The sequence below is a fragment of the Vicugna pacos genome, chromosome 19, assembly GCF_048564905.1.
Source record: "Vicugna pacos chromosome 19, VicPac4, whole genome shotgun sequence".
Classification (NCBI taxonomy): Eukaryota; Metazoa; Chordata; class Mammalia; order Artiodactyla; family Camelidae; genus Vicugna; species Vicugna pacos.
This window is the reverse complement of record NC_133005.1, coordinates 22,318,851-22,341,715: the sequence shown is the minus strand read 5'-3', so window position 1 is coordinate 22,341,715 and position 22,865 is coordinate 22,318,851. Positions and strand designations below refer to the sequence as shown.

Sequence of the window (22,865 nt, the reverse complement as noted above, 5' to 3'; positions counted from 1 at the left end):
TGTCAGGCACTGTGCCGGGGGCTCAAGGTACAAGGGTAAAGAGCACAAACCCCCTGCTTCATGGAGCTTATAATCTAGTGGAGGGACAATGGAAACAAACATAAGAATATATAACACATCAGATAGAGGTAAGACAGAAAATAAAGCAGGACAAAGGGATAAAGTGGTGAGTGGGGCTAGGTCTGCGCAGCTCTTCAGGCTTTAGTAAAAAGTTTCTAGGGGTAACGGGGAGGTCCTGAGAACTTTAAAGGAAGAGAGTGATGGACGTGGGACCTGTGTGTGAACAGACTGTGAGGGGCAAGGGCAAGAGCAGAGGGGGACCAATGAGGAAGTCACTGCAGTTGTTGATATGAGAGGTGACGGAGGATGGGCCCAGGGGATCATAGGGCAGGGGTGACAAGTGGCTGGATTTGGGATGCGTTTGCAGCAGAACTTGGAGGACTTGCTGAGGGACTGGGCATGGAATGAAGCATGAGGTCGCTGAGAGAGAGGTGCAGGCTGCCAAGAGAGGAGCTTGCTCAGAATGGGACCTAGGCTGGACCCCAGAAGTCAACATTGTTTTCTGCTCTGCTTCCCTGGCCTGGCCTGAGAAGAGAATGGACCTAGAAGTGGGGGACAGGAGGCCACGGCCACAGCCCATGACAAGGGGGCAGAACCCATTTTAAAGAAGGAAGATCTCCTTTTATTTGGCCCTGGGAGGGAGAAGTCCTGACAGCAGTTCCCTGTGAAAGTGCAGTGCTTAGGATAGAGGAAGCAGCAGGGACCCCACGTTTCTGTGCTGACTTTTCCCGGTGAACACCGAGTCAGCTTTAAGGAGTTCCTGGTGGGGTGGGCACATTTTGCACCACTGATGGGTACGGAAAGGGTGCCCCGGCTCAGTAGGGCACTTTGGCAATGCCACTCAAAGCCATAAACACGTGCCCAGCTCCGCCCCACGTGTCTGTTTCCTCCCGTGGCCATCTCCTGAGGAAGCAACCAGATGTGCTGCAAGCTGTCCCTACGGGACTGGCATGTTGTGGTTTGAGGCCACACGGGAACACCACACGTCCCAAGGCAGACCAGTTTAAAATGAACACTTTAGGGCATCGTCGTGATGGCTAACTTACATTTTTCACTCGATGAAAAATTTTGGCTACCTTTCCATTAGGACATGTCCCATGTGTTGCAATTTATCTTTGGCCCAGCCTATGTAATGCCAGGAAGATCCCTCACTTGCCAACCAACTTTGGGGATGATTCCAAATGCCTCAGTTGAGAATGACTGCCCTGAATTCAGAAACCCCAGCACCCGTGGCTGAGTAAACCCCCTATTTTTATTTTTAAAATCTATGTAATATGAAAGCCTATGTGCGAGGCCACCAAGAACAAAAAATCAGGGCTGAAACATCCTTATCCAGGCTTGAACCAGATCAGTGTGACCCCTGGCTCTGTGGTTGGCAGTCCTTCTCACCTATGGCTGGACGCTTGACTGGTCTGCACTGTGGTGGCTGCAACAGTTAGATCAGATGCCTTGCTCACTTCCTGTGGCTGGGAATCCAAAGAAGCTCCTGCAGACTCTTCCAGATGATGCAGGGTGTGAGCGATGTTTCTATGATCTCTTCCGGTATGTACTAACCAACATAAGCAGGAACCCTGAAGGGGGCGGGGAGCCCATGTATACGGGGCACGGTGGTTAACAGCAGTGCCTCGGGGGCAGGCAGACCTTATTGCTCACCAGCTGTGTGACCTGGCCTACAGTTCTGTGCTGTAAAACGGGACTGAAGGCACTGAAGCACTTAGGATGTTGCTGTCATCACGCAACTTCTTCAAAGCAACCCCTTAGAAAGTACAAAACTCCATTGTCCTCATTCTGGTTTTTAATGGTCAAGGTGACAATACAGTTTCTGCAGACCTGAATTTAGTTTCATGTTTACCTCCACCTGCTGGAGGGCACGCTGTGGTGGATGCTGCCGCCCTGGCAGCCCCCTGCCACTCTGGGATTGGAAGCACCAAGCCATTCCTTTCTCAATACAGGTCCGGGTTGAAACCCCAAGCCCTTCCCCACTCTGGATAGTAGTGTTGGCTCGTGGCTCCTTGCAGGGGGTGAAGCAGCAAAGAGAAAGTGATCGGTGATGACTGCTCAGAAAGAGGACTGAGGCATGTTATAATTCAAAACCAGGAGATTGAGTCAGCGCTGATTCCAAGTTCTGGTTCATTTAACAGGGAGGTGGAAAGGCTTCCATCCAAGACCTCAGTGAGCCTCCTCTCCCAAACTGGCACACTTATTGCAGGGGGTGGGGGGAGGTCTTTGCCTAAGCTGGTGCAAGTCATAACTCAGCAGAGAACCACAACAGAGTGGAGCCTTCACACCTAAGCCATACTCATGGTTACTCTAACTTCAGTCAGCAGAAGCCTCCTGCAGGTGCCAACAGTGAAAAGAGCACTGGGAACCCACCCTTCTTCACTATGTGACCTGCCATGCATCATCAGTGCTCAGCAATATTTTGATTCTGTTTCTCTTTCCGGCCATGATACCCTGACTGTGACCTCATCTGGATTGCCACTAGCTGTTTCCCAGTAAAAAGATGCCCTATCTCCTCCGAGGCACATATTTCTGCATGTGGAGTAAATAAAGCAAGGACAGAGCAGCCCGGATGATGAGGGGCGAAAGGGCTGGGGCAGGCAGGTATAGTTAGAATCTCAACTGGCCAAGGCCTGGGGAGCATATATTTCCAGGGTGTGAGCGAAAGGCACACAGGGAAGTAATTATTTTCACCTGAAGGAGTTGAGCCTATAGCTCTGACCCCACACTTAGGGGACTCTTGTTGCTGCCCAGTTTTATCCATGTAAGGGATCCGCTCTTGTGGAAGCGAGTGGATGCAAAGTCGTCTTCTCTAAGTCCCCCACTCCCTCCCCTACAAAGGGGAGATCCTCCTCTAGTCACCCTGGGGGTGGCGGGCAGACGCATGTGGATGGGTGTTGTGTGCCCTGTGTAATTTTTACGCAGAGAGGATGGATGGAAGGCACCTCCCCACACACCCTAAACATAAATATGACTTTAAAGCAATTGAAGCCTGCACTGACTGTACACCTGTTCCACTGTACAACATGCTGGTGACATTCCTTCAATTTTTTTGGTTATTTTTATTTTTTCTTTAAAGTCCATTGATCGTCACAAAAAACCAGGAAATGCAACTAAGGAGAAAACAAATGTCCAACTGAGATCTAAGAACCCAGAGCTACGGAGGAGGCGTGGCACTGGACTGCTGGGTGTGCGGGAGGGGGTGGAGGGGCGGTCCCCATGGGGCAGCTGGCCGCGGGAGACACAGGAGGGAGATGAGGTTGCCGGTAGGGCCGGGCGGTTATGTTAACCGTTGCACGATGACGGCGTTGAGCAGGTTGGCTTCCTTCAGGGTCTGGCTCTCATCAGCCAGCTCTTTGTTTGGGAAAGTAGTCATGAGGACAAAGCTGGTGGCAGCCATGGCCGGCCGGGCATCCACGATGAAGAGTCGGATATCGCTGATCCTGGCGGAGTGGGATTGAGCGGGGAGGTACATGAGCAGTGTCCTTCTCTGCTGGCCACGCTGCCCATGCCCTGCAGGCTGCCTCACATCCTCAAGTCCCCTCCCAGGCCCACCCTTCTTTACAGAGGCCAAAGCTCTCATTTGGAAGCACAGGGGCTCATGTCATTCCCTCCCACCCAAAACCCTTCACGAGTGCTCCCATTTTCCTTGGCATAAACACCAATCTCCTGACTAGGGTCCCAAGGCCTGTCTAATTTTATACCACCTCCTTCATCCATTCTCCTACCTCCCCACTTCTGTTCTTCATCATGCTCTGCTCCCTGCACACATTTGGGCTCCTCTTCCTACAGGCTTCTCTGCCTGATCGCTTTTCTGTAATCCTTATCAAACTTGTTTCACAACTAGCCTCACATGAAGCCTGTCTGCACTTGAGGACCGGTGAACCACTCCCTGGGCCCCGCATGTGGCTTCTGGTTTGTATGGCCTATGAATGATGTAACTGAGACACTGCTATTCTAGAAAAAGGAGCTGCTAAATATCTTCACTGGCAACAGTCCAGCCCTGCTATCTGTGCCTCAGTTTCCTCGTCTTTACATGGGAGAGGCACGCTTGCTTTGATCCAGCCCAGATGATCTGAGATAGTAGAACAGGTATTCTAGAATTCTCAAAGTTCAGACCTAGACGAGACCTTAGTAGCCCAGCGGTTTTCAGAGGCCACTTTTGGGGAGAGAGGTAGGGGAGGCCAGGCGGGTGGGATGCTGGCACCATGTTCCCTCTCCCCTCCACCAACCACAGCAGTTCAAATTTATGTGTTCTGCACCTGGGCTTTAGCATGAAATTCCTTTGAACAGATAGTTTGGTGGCTAAAAAAAGAAACCCCTGAGGAATCCAATCCCACAATCAGACTTAGAGACTGGGAGTCAGCCCCACCGGAGGCAAGTGAGCAGTCACTGGCCACACAATGGAAGAGTGGGGACCGAACCGGAGGCTTCGCTTACATACCTTCCCATCCCACTGCCTCCTTTGGGGAAAGCATGGAGTGCCTGCTGGTGTTTAGGAGGAAGAACTGCTCCCTGCTTCTCACCCACTTGTGGGAGTTTTGAGGACCCTCCCAGAATAAGCGACGTCACATAACTCCCAGTACCTGTGGCTGTGGTTAAATTTCTGCACCAGCCTCCCGCCGTCGGCAAGCCGTATTTGGATGTTTGTGGTAGGCTGTGACTCATCGATTGAGATAGAAGAGCTAGCTTTGGCTTCATTTTCTGCCTGTTGGGCTGGAGAGCTGGTATTCAACACCTGGGGGGCAGTGCTGAGGAGAGAGGATTACATCAGGCTTGAATGGAAACAAGGCCCCAAGAAGAAGAAATAGGATTTCTGAAATCCTTTGAAAGACTTTTACTGAGCATTCACTTCATCTGGCGCTCTGCTTGTTGCTGCTGATAGAAGGAGTGACCAAGACACAATCCCTGCCCTCGTGGAACTTACAGCTAGGGCAGAAAGCAGCTTCAACCCCGAGTTACTACCTGCTCCCCAACTCCTGGAGTTGGGCAAATCACCAACACTCTTCTTCCTTGGTGTTCACAATTGAACAAGGGCTTGAAGGGAGGAAAGCAGTATGGACTATGGCCTGGGCTGGGAGACACTGGGACCTGAGGGCTGGAGGACCCAATGGACCAAATGAGTTTTAGTCTTAATGAGAGAGGCCAAGGGCAGAATGGGGAGGGGGCATTCCAGGTCTGCAGCTGAGGCAGGCTTGACACAGCCCAGCAACTGACTGTTGTAATGTAAGGGACAAGTCCAGACCCTTTTCCTTTGATGGAATTTTCAGGCCTGCATGCCCTAGTGCAACCTCACTCTTGTGAGCATCTCATAATCAGCTGTCAACTATCAGGAGGTGGCAGAGATTTCCAGGAGGCCAATTAAGTGCCTAGTACTGCAGGGAGTAATTACACAATATGAACAGGACATGGTGCCTGCTGCCCTTTAAGAGCTCAAATCTTGGAATGAGATGGACCAAGGTTTGAATTCACCCACTAATTACAGTGGTGTTGGGCTAGTTATTTAAGTTCCCTGAGTTTCAGTGAGGGTAGTAATGAGGTTCTTTAACAAGAGTTAAGGCTACCTGCCTTGCTCAGATTTTGTGAGGATTAAAGAGAACTACATAAAGCACTCAGGGTGGCTGACAAACACAAAAAGCACACGAACTCCTAATTCTCTGCAGCAGTTTGGAGGCTTCATCTCTCTCCTATAAACCATCTTTGTCTTCACTCTCAGCCTTTCTCTTAGCAGATGCCCTGGCCTAGACCTTTGCAGAGAACAGAGGCCATCAGGTGAGAGCTCCCTCACTTCCTCCCAAAGCCTCTAATTAGATCACTTCCTACACTTCACTCCTCCCTCTGATCTTTACAACCTAAAAAGGGTATTTGTAGCAAATCCAATTCAAAATGCTTTCCTAGTGGTTTCCCTGGGACCCCAATCCCTTGAGATATCTCCAGGAATATTTTGGAAATGTCATATATTATACCAGCATCACAGGCCACTAACATATTAAAGGTCTTAAGAGATCGTGCAGTTAAGGCAAACTTATTTGACCACCATGTCCTTTTTTCATGTTACACTTAACCTCCTGCAGATCATTTCATGGAACACAGTTCGTGAGATGCTGTCACAGAACATATAATTAGCAAGGAAGAACCAAAAAGTGAACTCACTCTTTTCTGTGCATGTGAAAAATGTGGGCTTAAAAGAATTACAAAGTGGAGCTCAGAAGAGAACCCTGGCCACATTTACTGGCTGGGAAAGGAGCTTCTTCTGTGTATCAGCCTCAGAGCATGTGGGCCCAAATGTGAGCTGAGACACAGATAAATTATACCACCACAGGCCGGAAGAGATGCTTGGACATAGTGGGAAGTTAAATGTTACAGCTATAAATGCCTAAGATCTTCTTTGTCTATTCATTAGTCTTATGGGCATTAGGTCAACTCTCTATTTAGACTCTAGGCAGCCTATCCCTCAACTGTTTATAACAATCCAAGTACATGACAGGTACTCACTGAGGCTACTGGCTGCCAGAAAGGCCTAAATGAGAAAGAAGCTGAGTTACCTGACTGCTCATTTTGTAGTAGAACTAAATTGGGCACTAAGGTGCTTTCTGCCACAATGATGAGTCCTGAGACCCTGCCACTGGCTTTACAAAGATGACCACCACAGAAAGCATGGTGGACAGCGGAAGCTCAGCCCTCGCAGCAGTGGCACCCCCACCGTCACTGCACTACTGGTGTTTGCTACTCAAAATCAAATAAATGCAGTCTTCCCAATCTTCAGATTAGTTCCCATCCACGCAAATGCAAAACCTAAAACAAAAGTTTCATACAACTGAAAAACTTTTTCAAATTTTTGAACTGAGAACAATCTATTCTTTCACTTTATTTTTCCAGACAATTAAAGAAAAAACCCAGGATTTACTGATTTTTGAGGCAAACTTGAGAAAATTTTCTTAAACTTTTGCCTTCCTGATCATTTTAGTTAACAAAATGACAATGAAAAATATAGCAAAATTTATTGAAAAAATTTAAAAAGCTGTCCATCTGGTTTAGATTGAAAAGCTAAAGTCCCACCTCTCTTAGCTATATAAAACTTTTTTTTAGCTCATTTTTCATAAAAAGCCAGAAATGAAATAAAATCAAAATGGAACTGGCAATGAACATTTATTTAGCTGACAAATCACATCCAATTACCAAGCCCTGTCATGACTTGCTATTCATCCCCCACACTAATGAAGAATTTATTCCCATCCTGCTAAAACAGACCCTGAAAAATATTTAATTTTTGAGATGTGGAATCTCACACACATAAAAGAATTAGACTTTCTAAAAGCAGAAGCATTTTCTGTTAGTAACATAAAACCAGACAAACTCAAACTGCATGGTGTTCTGAGCCTTCCCTGTAACTGCTGGTGGGTGAAAAAAGGATACATTTTTGGAGGGCAACCTGACATCATCTTAAAAGTATGAAGATCTTTTGAAGCAGCAATTTTACTTCTAGCTCAACATTGAGGAGTATACAAAGATTTAATTAGAGATATTCACTGTAATGCTGCACGTAATACTATTTATAATACTGCTTCTAATGTTTAATAGCAGGGACTGGTTAAATTATGGCACATATATAGGACAGAAAATTATGTTAGCATTAGAGATAACATTGTAGAAATACACTTACTGATATGGAATGAAAGGCGTAATACACTGACCAGGCCAAATAGCAGGTGATAGAATAGCATGTTTACTTACATGCGCACATACACATGACATCTATGTACATGCATTAAGACTTAGAAGGATATTTCCCAGATCCTAACTGGATATATCTGGCTGTTAGGTTTAGGGATAGTTTTTATTTTCTATCTGTATTGTCTATTTCTTTTTTAAGATAAATTCTTCATTTTAACAAGAAAAGAAAAAAATTATCTGGTGCTCCACAAAGCTTACCACAGCTGACAGGGAAGTCACAGATGGACCATTCTGGGAACAGCTGTCTCAGACGAACCCATAGGCCCGACTGTGGTAGCTAAAGTGATGTGAGCAGGGTGGACTTAACTATTTTGGCTCTGGTAAATCACAACCTATTCGTCTCTAATGTTCTGAGCTATGACTGTTGCTCCTGATGAGGCATGAATGGCCAGCAGAGAGGTAGGGGATTCTAGAAGAGGGCCAGCCAGAAGCTCGAAGAGCACAGCTGTTGGCAGACCATGCTCTGATTCCTGTGGATGGTGGTGAGGTGAGCAAGGGTAGTGCCTAGCTCAAGAGCTGCCAGAGCCAGGTCAGAGAGGGTGTCTTGCTGTGCAGGAGTGTTGGAAGGAATGCCAATCAGAAGGCCTGGTTCTAGTCCTGGCTCCACCACATATCAGTCATGCACCCAAGGGTAACCCTTAAAGTCCAAAAGCTTTAGCTTTCCCTTTGCAAAACAAGGATTGTACTGGTAGGGTCACTATACTCCGAGTGCCTCTCATGGGCACAGATCCCTCTGAAGAAAATTGACCAAGTAACCCCATGACCATGGCCAAAGCTGAGTGGGCCCCTGAGAGAAGGCTGCCTGCCTATGGGTTGGTCAAGGATCTGGTGAGAGAACCCTGCCTACCAGAGCAATAGTAACCATCAACCAATCAGGTCCTATCAGGGGTTTGAATGAAAGATGGAGATAGTGGCAAAGGACACAAAGCAAAAAAAGTCACAGGGAGTGACAGGGCAGGGCCAAAGAAGCAGAGATAAGAGCTACCATAATGGTGGAGCAGCAGCCTGCACAGGGACAACGATAGCCTTGGGCTTCCCTGGATTCTGGACAATGCTGCTGTGAGGCTGGCTGAGCAGAATAGTCCAAGACTCCTTACTCCCTCTGAAGCCCCATTTCAGGTGACCTGAATGTGTGTGTCTGTTTCAGCTTTAAAGCCATCAAGGAGATCACCCCTGCCCTGAACACCCTGGATTACTGACTCAGAGCAGCAATGTGTTACCTCTACTGCTTACACCGACTGCCCACCATGGGGGCAGTGCTCCGCGTGCTCCTCCCAACAGTAGCTGAGAGGGTAAGGACCCCTAGTCCCACTTTCAGTTGAGCAAACTGAAGCTGTAAAGTCCAAGCCAGAAAGCAGAGATTTAAACTCCAGTCCGTTAATGCCAAAGCCTATGTTCTCAATACTCTTCCTTTCATAAAAATAAAATTTGAAGTACTTCATAATAAACAGTAAAGAGCTATATAAAGTGAGCAATACACAAGGTCCGCTGTGCCTGGAAGGAGTGACCCACACAGTCCCGCTCCCACCTGTGTGTCTCCTTACCTGCCCAGTTTCTGACCCTCGCCAGTGAAGGCTTTGAAGGCTCCCTTGGGCTTCACAAAGTCCTCATCCCGATGGTCCTCCATGTCCAAGTTCACCTGCCCACCATGAGCTAACCTCCGCAGCTCTGCTGGCACCTCTCTGAGGGAGAAAAGGCAATGCTGGGGCCCACATACAGCAGGATGGGGATGACACTGATGGGTGCAAAGGGAGAAGGAACTTCTCAGCCCCAACAGTGAAAACTGCTGGGCCTCCACGGGAAGTCAGCTACTCTGGTGGCTACCTGTCTGCCTCCACCTTCTCTCATACCTATTCAGAGTCATAGCAGAGACCTGTATCTTATTTGATGACTTGGCTCTGTCATAGGCCCAAAGGGGAAAGTAGAGACACAGGGTTTTTAGAAAAGATCTGTGAATCTGTATTTGAACTGTGCTAAATCTGATTAAAATTCTAAACTTCTTAAATAAAAAACTTGATCAGCTTCCTTCCCATCTGCCATCTCACTCAGTGATATGGAACCTGGACAAGGGTTTTTCTGCTCACCCTCTGCGGATAGACTCCAGAAACTGGGCATTGGATGGGTCTTGGTAGCTTCTGAGTTCACCATTGTCCAGGCTGAATCCACTCTTCCAGAGTTTCAACACTACATGGACCTGTGACAACAGGAGGTAAGCAGTCCATACATTGTCAGGAACCTGGCAAGCACACCAGTGTGAACCTGCAAATTAGCGAGTTTTTACTATTTTACTGTGTTATTATTAAAACACACAGACAGACAAACATATACACATACAAAAGGAGATCAATCAACAACCAACAAAATGAGTATTAAATAAGCAGGTGACATGGCACAGGTTGAGAGCATGAGCTTTGATTTAAGCAGACCTGGGTCTGCATCATAATTTTGCCACTCACTAGCTAAGTGGCTGAGGCATCCTTCTCTGTAGGGTTGCCAGTGTGCTTGGCACAAAGCTTGTGCTCAACTGAACTACTATGGCAAAAATTATATGTACTCTGCAGTCATTAAAAACAGTATGGACAACTTCTGTTAATAATTCCCTATACATATCCACAGAAAAGAGTCCAAAGGACTAAAAACCAACATATTACCAGCTGCTGTCTCAGGAAGATAGGATTTTTATTTTTTCTTGCTTGACTTTATTTTAGGATAAACCCCCAAGTGATTAAAAACAAATACATTATGGAAACTAATGGTCACAAAAAACTCAAAATTGTCTCTACGGTATGGTTACACTTATTGTAGGAGGGGACCCCTATGCATAGGACTGGACAATAGCAAGAAAAAATTTTAGAAGTCACATTTCAGGCCTCCTTGGGTGGTCTGAATTCCAAGTTCTTTAGCCATGTCCACACTACCAGAGAACCCTGGAATCACTATCCCTCTGCCTGAGATCCATGGAATGCTCAGAAAACCCTTCCATTCATTCATCTGCTTTGCCCACCCTTCCTCATGAGCCCCTCTACTCCCCACCCAGCCAGATGAGAGATGCCTTTGATTCTCAAGTAAGCCTTTCTTTCCATTCACAAACCACAGCAAAGGTGCTCTTTTTTCCTTTTCAGAGGCTGCTGATTCACATGTAACATGGGACCAATTTCTTCTAAAAAATGATAAAACAGTCCACGAGCTTTCCTAGAAAAGTTATATGCACACTCACATCTTGGCCGGAATGCCGCCTCCTTTCTCCTGCCACGTAGGCAGACTCTTCCTCTGGTGCTGCTCCAAGGCGGTAGCCACCCCCTGCAAATGGCTATAAAAGATAAGTTCATAAACCCGAGAAGTGGGTCAACAGCGATCAGGTTACTCAAATACAATGATGTTATCTCAAGCTCGTTAACTACTAGATGTACTTTCTCTGGGTAGCAAACTCAGAACTACAGGGCCAGAAAATAAAGGTAGAAGAATTAAATGGCCAGGATTGGGGTGAAAACTAAAGGTGGGCAGGAAGGGGGCAGGGTGCTTGGCTAAAGGGAATGACTGTTACTAAGCTCTAGTTAATTATGACCATGTTGGAATCTAGGTGCAGAATAACACCAAAGACTTTCTGATTTTCCCAAAGAAAACAGAAATCAAGATTTAATGTAAAGCAGGTGGCTACTGATTCAATTAAAACAAAAATAAAGCAAAACACTAAGTCAAGTTGGTCAGGCCAAATAAAACATGTCTGCAGGACCTGATCCAGACCACAGATCACAGGTTTGAAAACTTTGCCCCAAATCTTGATTTCATGTTAAAGGGTAAGAGAAACTGCACTGCTCTTCACATACGAGAAGTGAGCAAATGAAAAACAAAAACAAATTTAGTCACTACTGGGGTGAGAAAGGCCTCCTTCCCTGCTCTGGAACCTCAGCCCTGTGGACACAGACAACGACCTGCTTTATGCTCACTCTTGGTTTACTGGTCTCTCCAGGGCTTCTGGTCACTCGCTCCACGGCTACGGCTCCATGCTCCTTGGCACCTTTAAAGAGATCGTCCACCAGCTCGTTGGGACTTTTCTTCCTGGGAGGGCCAACAATCTGCTGTCCACTTCTCTCTGAGCCCCCAGCATAAAACCTGTGCAGAAAATACACATCTAATACCAAATACACTTAGAAAACATGACTAGAGCACGTGCCAGACTCTGGGCTAGGAGCCGAGCACACTGAAGCAAAGGGTACAAATGCTCATCTTTAAGGAACTCACTGTCTAGTTGGGGACACATGTAAAGAGGCAGGCAGGCATACTGAAGTCAGGGGTCAGTCAGGGGTGCTCTGGGAACACTGAACTGGGGAGGACAGTCAAGGGTTCCTAGAAGGGAATCTTCTGGGCTGAATCTTGAGGATAAAGTTTTTATCAGGAAAAGAAATCAGGGAAGGGCATTCCAGGCATGCATGATAGCATGTTAGCTCTGGAGAGGGTCCCAGCTGGGAACTATCCAGCCAGTGGTCAGCACCTTTCCAGGAGACGGTAACTACGGTCACGGTCAGAAGCAGCTACCACTAGCAGCCCTAGTGGCAGTGGCGTGGTTAGTACAGGCAGCTAGGCTCCAGCATTGGCTCTGCCAGAGTGACCTGGGCAAGCCGGTGCATTGAGCTGTGCCTCATTTTCCTTCTTTGAAATGAGAGGAAAAGACCACATGCCCTACCTACCTGCTCCTTAAGTCAAGGCCGAGAGGTTCAAACCAGCGGATGTATGCAAAAGAACAAGCACAGAGTAATACACACGTGTAAGGTAGTGTGATACAGTACCGAGAGCTCATCCAAGCCTCGTCTCATCTTGCAACTTTCGTAACATAACACTGCGGGAACTGACGAGAGGGTACTGGAGAAAATCAGGGAAGCTCAAATACAAGCCCCAGGATACCCACACCAGGCTTTGCAATGGGCCAAACAAGGCTTTAGACTGTCAGCACTTCTTTTTTTTTTTTTACTGGGTTTAAAAACCTGCAGTCATGCAGCCTTGGCTAGCTGGCTCCTCTCCACTCCTATTCACAGCTGGGTCAACAGCAAACCCCTGAGTGGAGAGAACTGAGAACCTTCAAAATTGAGTCAGCCTTTTATTTCCTGACATTCCTCAGGGAATGCCCAAGGCCTTGGCAGGGACAACAGCACCGGTATCATTAGGTCTGAAATGCTGAGGGACCAAGGAAGTAACAGGGATGTGAAATAAAAGGTTGTTGGCTAGAGGATGTGACAGGATGGGAGAAGGAGGAGGTCACTAAGGGACTGAACATTCACTTACTTGATGACATTGCCTTTCATTCAAGGCGTGTTAAAACACTGAAATTTACATTTATTCCTGAATCTTCAGTGTATCTAAATAGAAGGCTCTGAGACAGTGTAAAGGTCACCATATGGATGAAAATGGAGAACAAGATATAGGTAATTTCTCAGCCAACTTCCCAAAGAGTGACCAAAATGCAGGTAATTGCATTTCCATAATGGTTACTATCCAATGTTCCTTAGGAATGTTTCACAGACTGAGGCAGATTCCACGGAGAACCAAAACCCATGAAATGAGGCTGTAGCCAGTTCATCTTTATTCATTTCAGGTAGAAAAGGTTTACTCAATGGACTGTAAGATTTTTATTAACGGATCTCAAAGCCCTGGCTTACAAAGTAGGAACCTGTGATAAAGACTGCTATAAAAATATTCATGCCCTTGACCTGGTATTTTCATTTCTAGAAACTTTTCTAATAATCTGAAATGAAGTCAGAGAGTAGTACACAGAGATGTTCACAGCACTGATATTTACAGTGGTAAAAAAAAAATCTTACTGATGTAAACATTGGACATTCCATATGATGGATTATTATAGTCACTGAAAACACTTATGAAGAAACTTAATGACATGAAGAAGTATTTAACATGTAGTATTAATTCTACAAAAGCAAGAAACAAAATTATCTGACCTTCATGATGTGAAATACAATAGAAACTAAGTATATTTATACACAGAATCAAGACTAAGTGGAAATATGTCAGAATATTAACTGTAGTTACCAAATGGTAGACGAGTGTTATATTTTTTTCATTACACTATTCTGTGTTTTCCACAATGGACACTAATTTTATTACAACATTCCTAAAGGTTAAAAACAAACAAAAAATAGTACTGTGTCTATATATGGGGAGAATATACATTTGTAAGCCTTTTATTCTGTTCATTATGTGATGTATTGCTTTTTCAATTAAGAAGAAAAAGCTGGAAGGAAATACAACAAAAATATTGATACCTGGTTACCTCTGGGTTTTAGTATTATGAATGGCTTTTTTCTCTATTGACTTATTTCCTTTCCCCTAATGTTCTTGAATAAATACATACTATTGTAATAACTAAAAATGAAACAAAACTGGGGGAGGGGGGTGTATAGGTCAGAGGTAGAGCTCATGCTTTTAGCATGCATGAAGTCCTGGGTTCAATCCCCAGTACCTCCACTGAACAAAACAAAAAATAAAAACAAACCCAGAATACCCCAAAAGGAGAAAAAAAAAATATTAAGAGGACAGGGATCATTTCTAAGCTACAGGGAATGGAAAACTGTTTCCAGTATGTGTGTGACTAGCCCACAGCAGTAATGGCTAATGGTAACCAAGCATATTTATTCTTTTAGGTGATTTACACATTATCATGGACTTTTCTAGACTGTGCCCCTGAACAGACTCACCTCTGACCCTCTTCCTCCTCCTCGTCCTCGTCCTGGTCATGAATGAGGTCTCTGAAAGATGTCACCCTATTATCGCTGGAGACACAGAAAGGAGCAAAATGATCTCAAAGGGGAGTTAAAGAAAGGTGAGCCCCATCATTACAGCTGCTAAGAGTTCATTTTTTTGGTGGGGCAGGAAGAAGATCTCTTGGAAGAGGGTTAACCTCTCAAGTTTATGTGCAAAATAATGTGGCATTTATTTATTCCAGGTCACACAGGACTAAGAGCACATCAGCAAGTGTACTGTGAAGTAAAGGGGACTCCCGTTTAAGTTCTCCTGTCGGGGGGAGGGAACAGGGCAGGGTCTGTGCTACTTTAAAACCTACTGCTGGATTGTGGTTTTTATCATCTGATTTTTAAATGCTGAGGGAATGCCTGTGTGCCAGGCACAGAACTGGATGCCAGGTCTATAAAATGATCAGGCATACTTCTCATCCTTTAGTTGCTTACAGGCTAATGGCACTTTGGCCAGGAAACCATCCACTAAATACTGTGCAATAGGGGCTGTGACAGAGGGAAGCACATGGGATGTGACAGCACAGAGTCTCTTGTTCTGGGTGAGGGTGGGGGGACGTTAGGAAAGTCTTCCCAGAAAAGCGCACATTTGGACCAAGTGCTGAAGAACTGGTGGCGGATGGTCAATCAGGTGGCTAAAAGATGGGGGTGTGAGGTGGTGCTGGTGGGGAAAGGAGTTGTTTACTCCAGTTCAGTATTGAAGATTTACTTCAAAGAGACACTCAGAGGACAGAATAGATTCTGAGGTTCCACCAACCAGAAATGAGAGGACAAAGAGTAATCGATGTAGCAAGTACATTCCTGCTTGACTTAGCTGAGAGCAACCCCCTGGGCATTCCTTGATGCTCCACACAACACAGCTCAAAAGGATGCAAGTGATAAGATACATATTAGTGCCCTAAAAGGGTAATTCCACTCATTAATCCTCCCAGGGGAGTTTTCCAGATGCTCAGCTTAGCAGCTATGGAAAAAAAAATCCTCTATCTCTCCACTTTTAAACATCTTCAGATACACATGTGCATCCTTGTTTGAGCAAACCACTTGCTCTGGCTAAGGGTTTGACTCTTGCCCCTGAAGTTCTTACACCTAGACTCCTGACAGTATCCAACACAGGCTCTGGTGTCCATATACCTGGTTCTGATCCCAACTCAGCCTCCCACCCTGGGACCCGGGGCATGCGAATGGAGTTCTCTAAGCCTTCATCTTCTCAGGTACAAATGGAGACAATCAGCACCAACCTCAGGGTCTGGCTGTGAACAGTCAGGGTGCCAGTGCACTGTGTAGCACATTTCAAGTACTGCTCTTAAGCAGTGGTTCTCAAAGTGCTGGTCCTTGGACCAGGAGCATCCGCATTACCTGTGAAACTGTGAGAAATGCAAATTCTCAGGACCCACCTTAGACTTCCTCAATCAGAAACTTCAGAGGAGTGTCTAGTAATCTGGTTTCAAGGAGTTCTCCAAGTAATTCTGATGCAGCTCACATCTGAGAACCACTGCTCTCTCTGGAGTAATGCTCTGAGAGTTGGCTTGATTGTATGGATGTCCTGGGGACATTACCAGTTTCGGAATACTCTGTCTTAATATCCTCCATAAATTGGCAAAGGTGTCTTAGAAATTTCAATTGTTCAGCATCAAAACCCTACCTCCCAGGTACCCTGAAGTGGCATCAAAGTCCTTGGTCAGATCACATTTCTGCAGTGACAGAAATGTGGTATCTGCACTGTCCAATATGGAAGCCACTAGTCACATGTGGCTATTGAGCACCTGAAATTCAGTAAGTGTGAATGAATAACTGAATGTTTGTTTTACTTAATTTTAATGATAAAACCACATCGGTGGCTACTGGCTATCATATTAGACTGCAGTTTCAGAGAATCAGACAATGATAGTCCCTGAAATTCTAAGAAAGTATAGCTTTGTTGGATGAAAGAAGAAAAAGGAAGATAACAGTCAATCTCTCGCTCAACCCTGTGCTAGGCACGCAGGTCGGAGGTATTAGACAGTGAGGTAGCTAGCAAGTGGCAGCAGACGCAGCTATGGACAAATCTGGGCTTGAACTTGCCATACCAGCAAATGTGCTATCACCCTTTCTAAGACTTAGCATCCTGACCTGTGAAGTGGTGAGCACCTTTCCTACCTCCACAGTTACTGAGGTATAAGAGAACATATATGAGACTATCTGGCAGAGCTACACAGATAGTGGGCGCTCCTGAAATACTAGCCCTCCCACTTCCAGGAACTTACAATTTACATAGGGAGAAAAATACTAAGGTAATAAAAAATTATCAGGAGAAGAGTTCAAAACAACACAGGAGAGATGTCATAGAGTAGTATGTGGATATGGGCCGTGATGGAGATCTGAGGAATAGGACTGGCTTGCTGCCTATGGGCTGGGGATGACCTGCTCAGTATAGAAGGTAGGGAGGGAGCTAAACCTGGAAGGACACAAAGGATCTGCACAGGTGGAAAGAAAGCAAGAGAGTGGGCATATCCAGTCACGTGAGATGCTCAAACAAAAGCAGAAGAACCAAGAATGAGATAGGGACACCAAAGAAATCAATTTGGCTGGAATATAGACTTAAGAAATGAGGAAAAGGGGGTAAGATTAGGATGGCAGGTTCATGGCAAACTCTGGAAGATGCTGTACGTCCCCAGGGAGAGGCATTCTGGCTGAGAGCTGAATGCTGGAAGCAGCAACAGATCTGCATTTAAATCCTTGTTTTACTAGTGCGTGATCTTGAGAAGATGCTCAGCCTCAGTGCCTTCATCTGTAAAATGGGAACAACAGCAGTACCCACCTCATAGGGTTGGAGTGAGGATTTAAAAGACGTATACGTAAAAGCTTAACCCAGTGCCTGGCGCCTGGTAAGCGCTCAGTAAGTGACAGCTGTCAGTTTATTACTGAGGAGCTGAGACTTTCTGCTATAGAAATGGTCAAACTTTTATGTCCCACAGCCCTCTGAGAATCTGATAAAAGTTATGAATTTTCTTGCCAGAAAAGATATAACACATATACAAGTTTGTACCTACAATTTCAGGTAATTTATAGACCTTCTGACAGCCACTCCATAGATTCTTCCTAGGGGGCTCAGGGTCTCCATGTGAGACCCTGTTCTCCCTGTTCCAGAGCTAAAAGAGGAACTCACTGGGCGCTGTGCCACAGCAGCAGTGATGACACGAAAGGGTATGCAAGACGGTGACAGTGGGGGGCAGGCAGGGAGAGCGCAGCAGCAGGCAAAGTGTCCTGCAACAGTCAGGTCAAATGTGGGGGTGGGAAAGGCAGGCCCCACGTAGAATTCCTCTGAGGGGCGAGCACAAGCTTGGCTTCTCCTGAGAATGCAGTCAGCGTTTTCCTTCCGGACAAGGACAACGATGTAACAAACCGTGCCCTTCCTTTGTTTATTCCTTGGCTTCACCTAAGCCCAGTACCAAGACTGAGGCTTAATCAAAGCAAAAAAGCAAGACCTTTAGGCCTGCAAGTGTGTTCAGTTTTTTCACTCCCCTCAATCTTAATGTTAAACTGTTTCCTTGATTCTTTTACTTTCAAGTCTACTTTTTCACGTATGTACTTGTAGAATGGGACAGGGAACAAGCAAGAAAAGAACAGGGAAGATAAGAATGGATGCTAATAATGATAATAATAAAATGACAGTAGCAGCTAACATGTTCTGTGTTCTAAGTGTTGTGTAAATATTAACTCATTTAATCTCCCATGTGGTAGGCATTACTATCGTTCCCATTTGACAGGTGAGGACAACTGAGGGACCGAGATGTTAAGTAACCTGCCCAGTCATAAAGCTCTAAAGTAGCAGAGCTGGGATTTGTACACAGGCAGTCAGGCCCCTAGCCCTAATAAATGACTGTCTTGATAAGACTTTGGATCCACCAGAGAAGACAGGTGTGAACATGTGACTGACATCAGAGACTAGGTTTCAACTTCTCTTCCTCTGTATTTCTCTAACATCCCAACAGTAATCTGGGGTGGCTGTGAAAGACAAACCCCAGGAAATCACCCTCCTCTATCATCTATTAGCAGCTGCAAGAAGTGCCCTTACTCAATCAACCAGGTTCCAGGAGTAATATCCTGATGTGGCATCACTGACACCTCACCTCATCTATGAATAACTATTGCCTATTACCACCTTTCTCTGGAAATGGAAGTAGGGAAAGAAGTTAAGGAAGCTATGAGAGCTGGCGTTAGCATTTCTTCTTGAAAAGGAGGAAATGAAGGAGGAAATGTAATTTAAAGCTCAGATGCCCTCAGACAGAAACACCATTTACCACTTCAGCGGTAAAGAAACACTACATCTGTATTTTCGGGTTGAATTCAAACCCAAATAAATTGTTCTGGTGAAAATATATACCAGAGTAGAAACAAATCAGGCTACAGCAGAGAGGGGATTTGTAGTTCAGACAGCTTTACAGGAAGAGGCCCTGCCTATCTCCCAGAATACCTGCACTGTCCCACTGTGGGAACCTCAGAGACAGGGTGGCTGGGACAGGGATGCAAATGGGATCACAAAGGTTAATATCCTTTCATAAAATAAGACAAGGTTTATTTTCTCTAAAGTCTCCTTGATAGGGCAATGGGCATCCTAAAATATCCAAAGAGCCTTTCTAAAGACATCTGGCCTACCCTTTTACATTTACAGCATCTAAGTCCTTCGGTTTCTACTTAAAAATTTTCAGAGATGGAGAAGCCACTCCTCACATTTCACTTAAGAGACCCCCCAAAGAACTTAAAAGCAGGTTCTGTGGTTTCCTCAGGGGATCAGAAACCAAACTCAGTTAAGAATCGTGTATATCTCTACAGGAAAGGAACGAGTCTTGCAAGCAACTCCTACCCACCAGGCAGTCTAACTTTCTCACTCAAACCCACTGCTCCACATTCCCAGGTCTGAACCTTCTGTCAAGCCAAGAATAGCTCATCACTGCCGGAAGCACATCAATGTAGCAATAATTGAAGTTGGCCCTTACCTGGGGGCTGTGCCTCTGGACACTGAACTGGGGGTTGCCTGCGAAATGGTCACAATGTCTTCGTCCCCTCCATCCTCATAAAAGCTCGCTAGGGCGATCTGAAACAGAGAGGTAGTAACTTGGGATCTTTAAACACTTCATGTAACACATCTCCTTTGAACAAAAAGGAGCAAAGACACAAAGATATGGGCCACACTTACAAGGCAGTCTGTATCTGGGGGCCACAGAAAATTAGACCAAAAGGTAACGGCCCAACTATTAGTTTTCATATCACCTGAAACATGTTCCACCTGCTGAAGGGAAAAGAAGGCAAGAAGGAAGGTTGGAATGGAGACACTCCTCATTCTCATTTTATTAGGAAATGAGCTCTAGAGTAAAAGCAGTGTACGTTTACTGATCACTTATTAACGTGCCACGTCGTTCCGAGTACAATCTACCTGTGTTACTCATTTAATCCTTAAAGAACCCTTTGTAGTTAGTGTTATTATCATCTCATTTTATAGCTGATAGAGAAGTACAGAGAAGTTAAGAAACTGCCCAAAGTTACACGGCTGGTAAGGAGTCGAGCCAGGCTTGATCCCAGGCAGTCTGCTCAGGCCCTTACTCTTAGCTCTTAGGTGATACCCAGGAGTTGCGGACTCTGAGGTTGGTCCAGATTGCTACTTTTACTTTCTCTCTGAGGCCGTTTCCAAATCTGTGCAATAGGAGCACAACCTGCAGAACCCTGCAAAAATGATCTATTAACATTTATGCACCGTCATGTCTTAGCTGTATACATACAGAAAGGATAAAGGAGTCTTCTAGCCCTTTGTGATTGAATGTTTCATGGACTCAATACATTGGTATTTACTAATCACTTGGCACAAAGAAATGAGAGCAGTGAGGTCTACAGAGATGAAAAAGACATGGCTCCTGTCCTCAAGGTCGCCACCTCATTAAGAGGCACTGAGTTTCTGTGGGACATAACCAGCCTCCTAGGAGTAGTGTTGCTTCATGGGACATAACCAGCCTGCTGGAACAGTGTGTCTTCGCAGGACACAGCAAGGCTGCTAGGAGGCCGTGCGCTGCCAGTAGGGGATTGGGGGGTTCTACATTCAAGTCTGGCCCTGCCAGGCAAGTCATGTCGCATGCAGGAGCCTGCTTCCCCACCTAGAGCATGAGGAGACTGGGACTGATGACCTGCCAACTGTAACTATAACCAGCTATAAGTCTTTCAGGCAGAAGCTGCATTTTGTACTTCTGTCCAACACAGAGGCTTCACAGTGTGTTTGTACAGGCATGATACTCTACCTAACTCTTTTAATTTGGGGAAGCATATAAATGGTGGAGTCAGTAAACCCAGTTCAAATCCTAACCCTGGCTGTGTGACCTTGGGCCTATCACTTGCCCTCAGAGCTTTCAATTCCTCATCTATAGTATGGAGGTAGTTTTTACTTCAGTGTTGCTAGAATTAAATGAATCATCATCTGAAAAGTGCCTGGCATATAGTGGCTAAAAGCCTGGACTCTGGCATCAGACAACTGAGTTCTAATGCCATCTCTTCCACTTGGTAGCTCATAAGACCTTGAGCAAGTTACTTAACCTCTCTAAACCTCAGCTTCAAAATGCAAGGGTTACCTAACTTAAGACACGTAAAGCAACTAGAACAGCACCTAGCTCATGGTAGGTACTCAATAAATATTCATCATCATCATTTACCTAAGATGTAGGCTAGCCAAGAGCATTTATTCAATTCTTTCTCCAATTAATTACTGAGTGCCTGTTATGCGTCAGGCGTTGTTCTATGCACAGGGGATTCAACAGTTTACAAAAACCCTTGCCTCGTATAGGGATTAATATCTTAACGTCTTCTTAATTAATAAATATTTAAGTATTTAAAGTGTATTTAACAAATGCCAGTGACCAAACGATAAACTCCACGAGACTCCAATTTTACAGATGAGCTACTTAAGAGAGATGAGTAGGCTCCAACCTTTCGCCATCACCCAGAGGGAGATTCTCCCAGCAATTAGGTAGGAAGGGGCGTGGGCCAACTCCCGGTTGGGCTTCTCCCTCCACCTGCGGCCGGGGCTGCGGAAATGGAAATGAACACGCACCTCGTCCCCAGCGCTGCTCCACCCGGGAGCTGGTCAGTCCAGCCCGCCGCCGAGACTCGGCGCGGCAGCCACGCCCCCAGGCTCCCCCTGTCCACGCGGGTGGCGGCAATGCCCGAAGTCTCGCTGACTCAGGAGCCAAGTAGAAGGGGAAACTGAGGCTAGGCAGAGCAGGTCCGGGCCAGGGCTGGCCCGCGTTTTCGCCGCCCAGACCGAGCTGGAGACGCGTGGCAAGCGGCCCCAGGACCCTGAGGCCTGGGTCGGGCCGCGGCCCGGCGGGATGACTATGCGCTTCGGCCACCGCGGGCTTGAAGCGCCAGGGGTCCGCGCTCCGCAGCCCCCCGCCCGCCCGATGCAGTCCGCCTCGCGGCGCTTACCTGCAGGTCCCAGCCGGCCGACTCGAGGAAGAAGCGAGCACGGTCCTCCTCGGCGCCCGTCACCGCCACGAACTCCCTCAGCGCCTCCTGCCGCTCCGCCGCCATCTTCGCCCCGTGCGCTGCCCAAACTGCTCCGGGCGCCGCCGCACAGTCTCAGCCCAGCCGCCGCGTTCCTCCTGCCGGTCGACCCGGCTCAGCCGAGTGGAGCCCGTTCGCAGGCCCCGCCCCACGCGGTGCCTCACGCAAAGTCCTCCGTGCGGGAAACTCTGCTGCTCCGCGCCCTCTGGCGGCCAGAGCGCGGACCCGCAGTCTAACGGCAGGGATAGCAGCCAGGGGAGGATGAGAGGAGGGGCGGCTCTCCCACTAAGTACCTGTGGAATGAAGAATCCCGAAACGAGTCAGGTTCACAATTATTCATGGAATCATTCCCTCACTTCATTAATTAATTAATTGGTTCATTTATTTACTTGTTCAAATATTTATTAAGTGCTGTTAAGGGCCTGGTACTTTTTTCCAGGGCTGAGGATCAACAGCGAGCAAAACAAAGTCCCTACCCTCTTGTTGCTCACATTTGAGGGGGGAAGAAAACCAAAAGACCTTGAATAACAGGTCACTCCTGTCTCTCAACCCTTCCGTGGCCCCCCATCTCACTCTGTAAAAGACAAAGTCTCATGGCCTCTGTGAGGTCCATGAACCAGCCCTCCATCTCACCTCCTGGGCTTCTCATTGGCTACGTCTGATTCAGGCACAGTGCCCTTCTTGCTGTTCCTTGAATGCGCATTTGCGTCAGAGCCTTTGCTGCCCCCTTTGCCTGGAACACCGTTCCCGTGCAGGTGGCAAGGTGTTCCCTCACCGTCTTCAGGC

At 46.5% G+C, this 22,865-nt stretch overlaps 1 protein-coding gene and 1 long non-coding RNA gene across 2 annotated transcripts; one reads left to right on the top strand and one right to left on the bottom strand.

Moving 5' to 3' along the window:
• Nucleotides 1–3,102: 3,102 nt before the first annotated feature.
• On the bottom strand, nucleotides 3,103–22,191 carry NSFL1C (NSFL1 cofactor). The gene is made up of 9 exons (XM_072943955.1): nucleotides 22,002–22,191; nucleotides 19,532–19,629; nucleotides 14,502–14,576; nucleotides 11,742–11,907; nucleotides 11,012–11,104; nucleotides 9,879–9,988; nucleotides 9,339–9,476; nucleotides 4,647–4,811; nucleotides 3,103–3,503 (listed from the first exon to the last, which is right to left on the bottom strand). The coding sequence occupies exons 1-9, from the start codon at nucleotides 22,104–22,106 to the stop codon at nucleotides 3,341–3,343; spliced, it is 1,113 nt and encodes a 370-aa protein (XP_072800056.1). The 5' UTR covers nucleotides 22,107–22,191; the 3' UTR covers nucleotides 3,103–3,340.
• Nucleotides 10,139–14,823, top strand: LOC140687401 (uncharacterized). The gene is made up of 3 exons (XR_012061669.1): nucleotides 10,139–10,859; nucleotides 14,448–14,626; nucleotides 14,750–14,823. It is a non-coding gene; the product is annotated as an uncharacterized lncRNA (long non-coding RNA).
• Nucleotides 22,192–22,865: the final 674 nt, after the last annotated feature.

Bases quoted from the DNA above. Each gene is read 5' to 3' on its own strand.
- NSFL1C (XM_072943955.1), bottom strand. From the start codon at position 22,106: ATGGCGGCGGAGCGGCAGGAGGCGCTGAGGGAGTTCGTGGCGGTGACG. The intron at 11,908-14,501 runs GTGAGTCTGTTC...TTTTCTGCACAG, and splicing joins GAGGAGGAAGAGGGTCAGAG to GTTTTATGCTGGGGGCTCAG. The intron at 9,989-11,011 runs GTGAGTGTGCAT...CTGTTGTCACAG, and splicing joins GGCGGCATTCCGGCCAAGAT to GTCCATGTAGTGTTGAAACT.